Here is a 12,326-nt window from a genome sequence, read left to right as displayed (position 1 = left end):
CTAACGCTAGCTCTCCTCACCAATCCAAGAGCACTGTTCCCCAGGCTGCCCGGACAGCAGAAGTACCAGAGCAGGTACGGACATCATCACTCTTCTGGACTCGGTCCTGTTAGAGAGGGACTAGATCTGACATCCTTAGACACCGCTGAGTAATCCTTTGTGTGCCTTCTATCTCCCTATGGAGAACATTGAATTAGTCACAGAACAGCTCAGTGCCCAGCGAGAGGGCAGAGATCATAATCTGGCCCTGTTTGTGTTTCTGCTCCACGCCAAGATAACACTCAGGTCTGCAGCAATGTTGCTTATACATTTGCTAAACAAGCCATTTCTCAGTTTCCATCAGAAACCAGAGCATTTTTACATATCCTATTATAGCTGAGTAAGTCTTGCTCTACTTAACACTAGCTTTTTGTAGTGGAAAATCTCCAGGAAACAAGCTGTTTAATGATGTTTTATCTGCCTTGCACTCATTTCAAACTAAAGTATTCCACCTGCCTTGAAAAGACGTCTGTTTCAGAGGCTGATTGCTTTCCTCCACCTCCTTGCTCAGCTCAAGGCTGCCATTTTTTATTTTTATTTATTTAACCATCACCTCTCATTTTATCAGCCAATAATCTGCTTGGGCAACTACAGCAAAGAACACGCTGTCAACCCTTTCCTATAAGCACAGCTAATCCCTGTTACAAGCTGCACCACACCTCTAGAAAGGATCAGCAGGCAGAACCACAGTGCAGGTACTGCCCTTCTGCCAGAGCTTCCCCCTTACAAACAGTGCCAACCACAGAGCTTCCCTCCACAGCAGGATGCAGAGACACAGCACAGCACTTTTCCTCCCTTATCAACCAAAGGAAGGATGCTACATTTCTGAATGGGCAGCCAAAATTACAATTTAGCCTTTAATAGCTTTGATAGCTTTAGGTCAGTTGCAATTTGGGTCACAGCGTATTGAAATATCAAGACGCAAACTTTAGCTGAAAGCTTCATTGCACTCTTTAGAGCTCTTTGTCTGCAAAAGCAAAGTTCATTAACTCTGCACTAGCAGGGAAGCAAGTGAGCATTAATTGTCCCCTGCCAATGCTGCGGATCCTTGCTGAACCCCATGATGATGCCCTCCAGGCCTTTCAGCAGCCAGAAGGCTGCTAAAAAAAAAGCTCACGCTCCTCACAAGAGGAATAGAGTTTTGCTGCCATTCAGAGATCTCAACAGAGAAATGAGTTGATGGGAATGTCACCAAGCTCAAAGGGAAAAGCAAAATCCTGCACACCTGGGGAGGAATAACACCACACACTGGTATAGGCTGGGGGCTGACTGGCTGGAAAGCAGCTTGGCAAAAAAGGACTTGGGGTCCCGGTGGGCAATGAGCTGAACATGAGCCAACAACGTGTCCTTGTGGCAAAGAAGGCCAACAGCCTACGGGGCTGCATTAGGAAGAGTGCTGTCAGCAGGTCAAGCGATGCTGTCCTCTGATCCTTCCCCTCTACTGGACGCTGGTGAGACCGCAGCTGAAGGGCTGTGTTCAGTTCGGGGCTCACCTGTACCACGAAGACACCAAAATACTGGATCAAGTCTGCTGAAGGGTCTCAGAGATGATCAAGAGATTGGAGTGTGCAACTTTAGAGGAGAGGCTGAGAGCTGGGACTGCTCAGCTTCGAGAAGAGAAAGCTCAGGTGGGGACATCTTACCCGTGTCAAGAAATACTTGATGAGAGGGAGCAAAGATGACTAAGTAAACAGAGCCAGATTCTTCTCAGTGTATCTAGTGACAGGATGAGAGGCAATGGGCACAAAACACAAAAGTTCAATTGAAAAATTACAAAAACAAAACAAACAAACAAACAAACACCTTTTTACCATAAACATGCTCAAACCCCAGAATAGGTTCTTCAGAGAGGTTGTAGAATCTCCATCTCTGGAAATACTCAGAAACAAGCGTGACAGCCCTGAGCAACCGGCGTTGGAGTAGATGATCTCCAGAGGTTCCTTCTGACCCCCATCACCAGTGATTCTCATGAGTTCTCAAAGTTCACAGCTTTTCAGCTGAAGTCAATCAGTTTCTGCTCTTCAGACCACATCCATCTTGTAGATATTTCAGAGTTTCTTGCCACAGCACCCTTTCTCTGCTCAGTATTTTTAGCTCATTGTTTTGTATTTTGCCAGCTGAGAAACTGCAGTTTGTAATTTTACCTTCAGCTTCATATTTCTTCTTAAAAGTGAATACAATGTCCTGTTTATAATAATAAAATCACTAGTTGGCAGGATGACATCAAATGGAAAAAGAGAAAGCAACTGGAAAATTTAGAGCAAGCAATTTTGAGTGCCAAGTTTCACATTTGTAATAGTCCAGCGGAGGTCAACAGGCTCACTTATTATTAGGCAAATGGTAAAGAAATAGATATCCTCAAGTTCTTCCATGTTAGACTATATAAACCATCTCCACTTGAACAGGCTCTGGTGCTTTCCAAAAGAGTGATGTTATACATTTTCCACAGTAACACCAACAATGGGAGACATGCAAAAAGGCAGAACTGCTTTGCAAAGAACGGCCTTTTTTCTCTCTCCAATATTTAGGTTTTTGTTTCCCACTATGATCGGACTTTCCTGGCTTTAGTTTCTTGTCCCAGTTAAGCAGTAAAGGAAACAAAAAGATATGAATGAAATTAGAAACATTTGGAACAAGTCTTAGAAATAGCTTTTGGGTTTCTTGGATTCCTGGCTACACCTCTTCAAATGGCTTCCTCCTCCAGTCCCCCATCTGCTGCGCCCACCTCTGAAATTTGTATTTCCTCCTTTGCATTGACCCTCTTCTGCTCACAGGCTGTGCTTTGTCCCATACCACTGAACCACTAAGTGCAAAGCAAAGCAAACAAGAAAATGAATATTACATGTTGAAACTCTGGAGATGATGGGGAAACGGTTGGAACTTTGCACCCATCAAAATTTGTCCCTTTAACACTAATCCTCCAGCATTTCTCTAAAAGCAGAAATGAAACATTTCTCACACTTCTAAGGAGAAGAATACCAACTCCGGTCAACCTGAATAATAAAATAGTCCAGTCCCATCTGTGTTATCACATTTAATGCCTCCAGAAGGCAAGTTTGCTCAACCAGGCTATTCTGATACTTCATGAAACTTCATGCTCTCTGTACAATACAACTGTGGTATGCAATGGAGATATCTAATATTTGCCTAGTGCTTTTCATTAGAAATTTTCAGTGTTCTTTACAAACAATTAAGCTGGGAGTGCCAATGAAATACTTGCCTCATTTCACAAATAGATAAAACCATCCAGGTAAAAAGCAGATGTCCATGGCAAAACTGAGCATAACTGGCAGAGCAGAGAGTTAAATCAGCTGAAAGGTTTCAAAGCCATCCACGAGGTTTGGATCTTTTCTGCCTTAAGTAATATTAAAATATTATGTAAACCTTTCTTTGTGAGCCATTACTGGAGAAATGATGAAAAAAAGATCTCCTGGAAGCAATTCTGCACAGGCTATGTAGGTGAGATCACAGTTGCTATCCAAACAGACTATGCATGGCAAGAACACGCTTCCTGTAAAACTGAAAGACTTGCAGAAGATCAAGGAACATATTTACAAGATGGCATGGACAAAGTATCCTTCCCTCATCTTGCCCAGCCTCAGCAGACCAGTGAAACACATTGCCTTGCTTTCATCTAAAACCACTCTCACAAATGCCTCTGGTACAGAACCTCTGCCTCAGTGCTCTGCACGCTGGCTCGCAAGCAGACCTGACCACACCAAGGACACGGCTCAACAGAAGACAGAAATTGCCTTTCGAGGAGGAAAGAGTCATTTCACGTGGTGAAAAGAAACTACAAAAACTTATCTCAGAAAGAGGGGACACCAGAAAACCTGAAACTTTGCTCGGGTCTCAGCTCCATATCCCAAAGGCTTAATTAATAATGTTAGAAAATTTACATTAGTGTTTTACAGAACCAGAGAGGATTTACTATAGACAAGAGTATTTTAAGCCAAACTCGAATTTATGTTTACCGTAGTCAGGTGAACAACGTGTAAACTGGATTAGGGCGAGCTATTTAGAAGTGTTAACATGACCATTTCAGGAGGAAAGGCGAGCCTTTACTTCACTGTAATTTATCTAATAATATACTCTCAGAATATTTACAGTGCTGTACAGTAGCCTGGGAGATCAACATGCACAAAGTAGAGCAAAGCTAGGCTCTCAGGGGCAGGTGTTGTTGAACAGTGCGTGAGCACCCCTGGAAAGCAAGGCACAGCTCCCACACACATCCAGCTCAGGTGCCTTCCACTGGATGCTGCCCTGGGCCAGCGTGTATCAGCCGTTTGCACCACGCCACAGACCACAAGGCACTTACTGCCAGCAATATGAAAGCTAACATTTAATATCAAGGTATAGCTGAGCACTTCGATTTGTCAGGAACAGTCTCTCAAGGTCTGATGGGAGAGACCAGAAGAGAAGGCAGCCAGGTCTCCAACTGCGGGACTCCACTCAACTACAGTTCATGCTACATTTACCAATAAAACTCAACTTTTTCCAGGTAGATAAACCTCTCTGTGTGATGAAACAAAGAAGAAGATCCATCTGTATTTTACTTTTCATAACAAAAAGCCTCACGTTACCTTCCTTCGTATGTGTTTACACCACAAACTAGTTAGTCAGCAGTGGGGCAGTTGACATTAAAAGGATTAGTACATTAAGCTCAAATAATTGTCTTAAAAATCTTGACTGTTAAATGTTTATATTTGAGAGGATCAAAAGGAAATCTACTTTGTAGTGTGCACTGTGGTCGGGAAGGGGCAGAGAGGGATTTAAATGGCTTAACTGCGAAACTGTTATCACCTTGATAAGTCCCAGTGCAATAATTCAGCAATAAAAGGAACAAATGCACTTGGAATTTGTTTCCAAAAATGATTGTCTGACTGGAGACAAGTCAAGCTCTTTATTTGCTTGAAAGAAAATGGTCAGAAGAAACAGCGAAAGCTACTGAAATGTAGTCAAGAATATAAAAATAAGCACTTTCCAGTGGCTTCTGAACTGCAGCTTTCAGTACCTTTTTTTTTAATTTTTTTTTTTTTTAAGGTAGCTGAAGTCTCCAGTCTGGATCTGGTATATGAGTGTGGCCACTAGTCAGTCAGGAGCACAATCCTCCCTTGAATTATTCCATTGTTTGGCAAGTGAACTCCAGTGAAGCTGAAGCAGTGGGAAGGTCACAGGCCGCAGTGCAGGATTAGGTCCAAAGTAACATCTGGAGTCCAGGTACAGATACAAACGGCTGCAGTTTATCAGCTTACCCACTCCAATTGCTAGCTGCCATGCCAATAACAGATAAACTAAGAGGGAGAGGAGCTTCAACCACTGCACACGGTGTCTTGAGGAACCATGCTCATGGGGCTGTTTCACCTTGAGGACATGCAAGAAAGCAACATTACCCTGAGCTGCTGAATCTGTTACCCATGACACAATGAGACCTGCCAACCGAGACAGGATACTCAATTATACGTGTGGGAGTGGAACACACTGTATCATCTTAATAACACATTTATTGGTTTGCTTTCTTGCAACTTCCTTCCTTTACTGCAAATCGAGGTTTGAAACAAACTACTCTTCTTTTGTCTTTAAATCTTTTCTAGCAAAGATGTCTCTAAGCACAACAAATCATTATGTTTGAGCAGACCAGCAATGTCACTGTCTACCACCGTAGAGTTCCCGAAAGTCAATGGGAGCATCACAAAGTTGTAGGGATGGGTAATGTGAGGTGGGTGGACAGCATGAAGTTGCCAGGAGGACTGTGTCTGCCAGCTGCTAACCTGATCAAGAGCCGTCAAACTCCCCGTGACACCAGCTCTTCAAAACAGAGAACAACGCTGAGACTAGACAGGCAAACGCAGGACAGTCTCTACCTGTGCTTAAGTTTCAAAGTAACAATGTCCAAGATCATTCGATCTGCCAGGCATTCAGAAAATATCTGCTATAAAACTACCACTAAAATACATAATACATTCCAGACAAAAACATAAAGCTTTCAGATTAGGTGCCAAACACCAAATTTTCAGTTTTCAATAGTTCTTTTGAGAAAAAGCCTCTTTCCCTCAAAAAATACTTCTTCAAATAACTGATTTTGGGGGTTTGTAGGTAGTTTCAAAGGCATTTTTTCCAAGCTAGCACAGGTAACACATAACACAGTACATGTAATAAAGTCAGTGTCTCTCCAAAGTGTGATGAAATCAAAACAAATCAAAACAAAAGAATGCCGCAACAACACAAGAAGGAGAGACAGACTAGGCTTTTTGTTGTTACCTTAAATCTCTTCTTTTGGCCAGCTCTCCCAGCGAGATAGACCAAGGAAGGCTTTGGGGAAGACATTCCAGGGCTTCAGGGGAAAAGTCAGAGAAATCCACACCGTACTCTGTCAGGATTCCTTCCGTTTCCGGCTCAATCTCCCCTGCTTGACCAAGACTTTTGGCCAGCTGCCTGCAAAAAGAAGGAAAGGGTTGCTTTTTTAAGTGTGTAATTACAACTGTTGCATTACCATCTCTGCAGAGAGGTTGCCGAGCCCTCAAACATGCTCCTTCACCCATTTGCTTCTCCCATTGTTTTGGCAGAGAACTTGGCAGGAATTCAGACCATACCATGACTTACGTCTGCTGGAGATGCAAAACATTAGCCAGACAGTACCCTGGACTATTTTGTATATCTCATTTTAAGGAGATGTTTTATATTACTAGGTTCTCACAGAGGTAAAAGTGTCAAATTTTAGAAAACAACCACATTCAAAGGGGATGAGAAAAGTGCAGCTCTCCTCACAGGCAGCTCTGGCTTTACAAAGGCTTCTTCCCTGGAGATCCTCCTTCCTCCCCCTCACCACTTTAAATGTGACTGAGCCCCACCACCTGCGATGGAGAACAGGTTCCCACCCAACGCCAGACAGCTCAGCAGAAGAGAGCAGCCGGGGAGCTCCGCACACTGCTCTCCATACCAAAAGAAACATCGCCCTGCCTGGGCAAAGAGATGTCCTGTGAAGACAGAGGTGTGAAGAACCGATGCTACTTTTCTTACAAAGAACTGCACAAACAGACATGTCCCCAGTTTCTCATTCCATCCATTTTCCAAGCTCTTTTCAGTACCTAAACCCTCTTTGGAGTCTGTTCCTCGTCCCCTAGCTAAGCAGAAGCCTCTGAACCACCATCCAACCATAGAGAAGCCAATGATTTAGAAGCAAGTCGTAGACAGGGAAACTGTCCCACGTGCTAACAGCCTTTGCTGCAGTATTCTGCATGTGTGTGGATGAGGCTGCTGCTCTGTGACGCTTACAGGAAGTTTCCATCTGGCCCAGTGCAAACCGCACCACTCATTTCCCTGTGAGCTCTGGTGTCCGACAAGTGTTTGGTTCTGGATGTACTGTGCAAACCTGGACTACTAAGGAGTGGGGCATTTGCTCCTTCCCTTCCTGGTCACAAGCATTACAGGAGAACCCGTCCCATGGTGGCTCTCCTCCCCTTTCTCATCCCCAGATTGCTCTACAGTACACAGAGGTAATGATTTTTATTTTTTCTAACACTTTTTTTTTTTTAAATATACTTCCATTAGGGTGAATGGCACATTACGGGCAACAGAGATAATGCTCCTGGTCCAAGAAAATTACAACTGAAATTAAGGCAAATCCATCAAAATATGACAAAAGAGAGGGGTAATAACACAGTGCAAACACAGGCACTCTAATAAGTGTTTTTCCACTGCATAAAATACACAATCACGATATTGATCCTTCTGCTTTAATTCTAATGAGTGAGAACAGGCACTAATTGCTTTCCAAAATTGGGGCCAAAACAGTGTGCTTGTCATTTGGACGAGCAAGATGCTCTCAGGGCTTCAAATGTGCCATAAAGCCACAGAACAAACCCCATCCGTGCAGCGCAAGCAAGCCCATCTTCTTTATGGGAGCAAAGCTATCTCTCTTCACGACGGGAAGGGCTGCGTAATAAACCTGTCACGTTGTGTAATATGCTGAAAAGGATTGTGCGCTTTGTGGTGTGGTAAATTGTAGAGTTCACATTGCCCAGCTTTAAAATAAAAATGAAAACAAGGATAAAAGATATTTCCCTCCATTGTTTCAATTTTATGTACAAACTGCACGGCAGAAATACGTGCGCATTTGGCATCTAGGCTTAATTCTCTGCTTCTACAGCTTGGTCCCAGTCTGATCCTTATTTTAATGTAAATAAACGAGGCATCAGTTTTATCTCCCTCTCTCTCAGCACTAACAATAAACCAGAGAAATTACCACTTCATTTCCAACTTTTAATGCAGAGCTGGGAGACTTAGGAAGGATGAGTCTGCTGCCCCCCACGAGCACCCACACCAGCACCACGAGCACGGAGCCTGCGCTTCAACCTCGTGCCTTGCACTAAACTCCGTAATGGAAAAGAAGCATTTAAGACGCATTTTGACTCAGATAACTTCCCTGACCAGATGGATAGATTTAAAAAAAAAAAAAAGAAAAAAAAGAAAAGAAAAAAAGGAGGACATAGTGCCCTACCAAAAAGAAATGGCATATGCTTAAGCTTCGGTTGCCCCTTCTCTCTGAAGGGCAGAGCAGGGAGGGCAGCACACCAGGAGGGTGGCTGGAGGTCCATACAAGTCATGGAAAGCACCTTTTAATGCCAGAGTGCTTTCCAGCTCAGTTTTGAAACCCATGTTCTCTTGATCCGTTTACTGAAATTAGATTATGAACCATAAGGGGTTTACCCAGAGGTTTGATATAGGACTAATATTGTTTAATAGTAATTAACATTTGATTTACAGTGTTCCAGGGAACATTTCCCAAGTACCTTGAAACAAGAAGTGTATGACGGACTTTAATTGGGGCCATGTTACAGTCACACAGACATGATGACTTGCATCAGAGCAAAAATCTGACAGGATAGCATGTGATCAAAGGTAACGCATATAGGATCATCGACGGCCCCGGAGTAACAGCCAGGCTCGCTCATGGGGCTCTGCGGCCACCAAGGGTAGCAAGAATAGTTCAAGAGGCTTATAAACAACAAGAGGCACAGGGCCCAGGGGCGGTCAGACAGTCACGCCCCGGGAGTCACAGTGTCTGCGACACCCCAGGCTTGCGTGCGCTTTTTCCTTCTCCAAAATGTTAGAAGGTAAGAAATTATGATGGTTACAGTCGTAAACATTTCTTTTTCTTTGACGTTGATGGGAGAGTATTAGAGCACCCTGGAGGGCCGCTTTAATACCCTCGTGCTGACGTCAGGCACAGGTAGTACGCAGGCAGGGAAAGCACCGACAGGAACGTGCTGCAGTTGGAGCTTTGGGAGGCACGAAGTGAAGGGTACCAGCTGTATCTGCAAGCTCACTGAGTTGCTCCGAGCTGCCAGCTCACCAGAGCTTGATCTCCCATGGGAGTGTGCCTGGGGCAGAGCCACCCTCCCGCTGCCATCTGCCCCTTTGCGGTGACACCGATCGAGTCTATTCAGCCAGCCGTTCCCACAAACATACATGTGAGCCCTCTCCATTCCCCAGACTCTGCTGAAACTTGCCAGCATGGTCAAAAGTTACATGATAAGAGCTCTCCAAAAAGACCACACATAATTATATAAGGCTTGATTCTTTCTGAAAGCCGGGCAGGCTCCCAAACGGGAGAGAATAACTTCAGTAAGAATTTAAAAACCTTACTGAGTCTGTCCCTAGAGCAGACTTGTCCACACTCATCGTACACAGAGGGCTTCTTTCAGCAGTGGGAGAATCACAGAATCATGGAATGGGTTGGAAGGGACCTTAAAGACCACCCAGTTCCAACCCCCTGCCATGGTAGGGACACCTCCCACCAGGCTGCCCAAAGCCCCATCCGGCCTGGCCTTGAGCACCTCCAGGGATGGGGCATCCACAGCTTCTCTGGGCAGCCTGTGCCAGTGCCTCACCACGCTCTGAGTAAAGAACTTCTTCCTTTTATCTCATCTAAAGCTGCCTTTTTTTTTTTTTTTTTTTTTTGAGTTTAAAACCATCACCTCCTATCCTACACTCCCTATCTTTCCTGTAGGCCCCCTTTAGGAACTCGAAGGCCGCAGTGAGGTCTCCCTAGAGTCTTCCCTTCTCCCGGCTGAACAACCCCAGCTCTCTCAAAATGTCATCAAAGGAGAGGTGCTCCAGCCCTCTGAACGTCCTACATGTCAATAAGTCACCACTCCTAAGGGTAGTTTTGTGCGTGAGGGGACAGCAAGGAAGGCCACCAAGGAAGGCCAGCAAGGCAGGTCCCCCAGCTGCTGCCAGCACCCAGGCCCTGGAGCTCACAGGCTGAGCTGCACAGGGCTGAGAAAGCCCTAAGCTCCCAGTGGAAGGTGGCTGCACGGTCATGGAGCCACAGAGCTGTGTCCCCAGGCTGTCAGCACCTCCGGCTCCACTTCAGCCGCCAGGCCACCCGCCATCAGAGCGCAGGAGCAGCATCGTGCTCCCCACGCTGGTGGGGCCATCGTCCCACGCTGCAGATCAGTGTGGTGATCAGCTGCACCAAGGGAACAGCTTTACTCAGAGACAATCACTTCTGCAAGGTGTTTTTCCACTAGAGCTATACTGCTCGGGGATCACACCTTCGCTCCTGCCTTACCGTGAGCAGCCCAAGGTATCTAGTCATTGCCCCTCGCACCAAATTCATTTTGGATTTCAAAAAGAATGGAATAAAATGCCCAGAAATGAAGGGAATTCAAACTTCCTGGATGGTTTTGGGAAGAGCAATGAGTGAAACAGCATCCTGCACTGTTTCATTTTATTGCAAATCTCATGACAAATCATGTCACCTTGACAGACCAATATCTAAGGCCCTGAGCTAGAGCAGCCACGAAACCCATGCATCACTTTGATGAAAAGCTACACAAAGGGAATCTGTGATTCAGTTTTTTATTTATTTTTAAATAGTTTAATCCATCATCATACTGTGGTGGCAAGAAGTAAAGACTCCACCTTAGCCATCTCCAAAAGTGTGGAGATGTCTGGGCTAATGCTCCAAACAGCCTTGGACTCCATCACTGACAAAAGGTCCCCAGAAAAACAACTGTATGTGGTAGTACCTGTAATATTTATCTGAAAAAGGAGACTATTTTGAATCTATTTTGCTTTATCTGCTACCTGAAGCAGGTAGAGTTAAGTGACATTTCATTGCCACAGTAAAATCACATCGCATGCAGAAAGGAGTATGGCAGCACACACTCATGGCATCGCCCGTGGGACATGGAGCCACTGGGTCCTCCCTGCTCCTTCCCACAGCATGGTCAGGGTGACAGGGTGGCCTTCAGAGGGGACCATGTCTCACTGGTGACCACCAGGTGGCAATCACGACACAGAAACGCACCCCCTCCCCATGGGGACCTCCAAGGGACTGCCAGGTTTTCCCCTGTGCAGGTGACCACCCTGGGCGGCCGGTGTCATGGAAGCCCTTGGCTAGGCCAACCCACTGCTCCAGCCACACACAGACACCACGAAGACCAAAACACACTGGGAACTGGAAACACAGCTCAAGCTCCCAAGTTCCCAAGGGAAAAGGAAAGCGAGGAAGGTGCATGACCAGCTTGCGGGAGTTCAGCTGCAGGATGGAAAGTACCTGAAAACACCCAAGACATCCAGGACAAATTACTGCCAACTTCAGCGGGAGTTTTCCTTGTTGCACTGCCAGTAGACTTCCATGGCACAGCATGAAGATCTACAGGCTCCTTAGTCCAGACACCTTCAAAACCATGGTGGTGCTGCCAAAGGCATAACATGAAGTCTGTGGGCAGAACTAAGGGGTGCACTGTCACAGCAGGGACTGTCCCCAGAGCTACAAGTGACTCATCCTCTCAATTCCCCTAGTGCAGGCAGTGGGGACTAGGAGCATTTGAACCCAAACAGCATGACACTGCTACAAGGGGCAACGAGAACAGGAAGGAAAACTCACTTGACTGCCTGCTCAGGAACCATTATATTAATGGCCCATTCTATCAAACCAGCCACAACAACTTTGCAAAATCGGCTGTGCCTGTATCAGAGAAGAAGAAACAGACCCAGGAGGATGTGGTGACAGCTCTCCAGTCAACAAAAGTGAGGCTGGGGCTTCAGCTTCCTTACCTAGTCACCGGGCCATGAAAGTTCAGAAAACCAAGCATGCAAAGAGCTGCTGGTCACCTGCTCACTTCTCCTTCAGGTGGGCTGTGACTTGCAAGACAGCCAGCTTATAAACGAGCTCAAAAACCAAACATGGACTTCTGGGACCTTCAAGAGGTTTCCTTGTATTGCAGTGTCTAAACATGCACATATTTACAGCTTAAAAAAATACAAAACGGGTC

The 12,326-nt window shown here is 45.4% G+C and overlaps 1 protein-coding gene across 3 annotated transcripts in view; it reads right to left on the bottom strand.

Moving 5' to 3' along the window:
• DIS3L2 (DIS3 like 3'-5' exoribonuclease 2) overlaps positions 1 to 12,326 on the bottom strand; it is a 192,380-nt gene that overhangs the window by 102,061 nt on the left and 77,993 nt on the right. For all 3 annotated transcript variants that reach the window (XM_040567859.1, XM_040567860.1, XM_040567861.1), the window contains exon 10: positions 6,301 to 6,474. In XM_040567859.1, coding sequence (XP_040423793.1) covers positions 6,301 to 6,474 — 174 coding nt within the window. The remainder of the gene's footprint in view (positions 1 to 6,300; positions 6,475 to 12,326) is intronic.

This window comes from Cygnus olor, chromosome 9 (assembly GCF_009769625.2).
Source record: "Cygnus olor isolate bCygOlo1 chromosome 9, bCygOlo1.pri.v2, whole genome shotgun sequence".
In the NCBI taxonomy this organism is placed as follows: domain Eukaryota; kingdom Metazoa; phylum Chordata; class Aves; order Anseriformes; family Anatidae; genus Cygnus; species Cygnus olor.
This window is presented reverse-complemented; position numbering and strand designations above follow the sequence as displayed.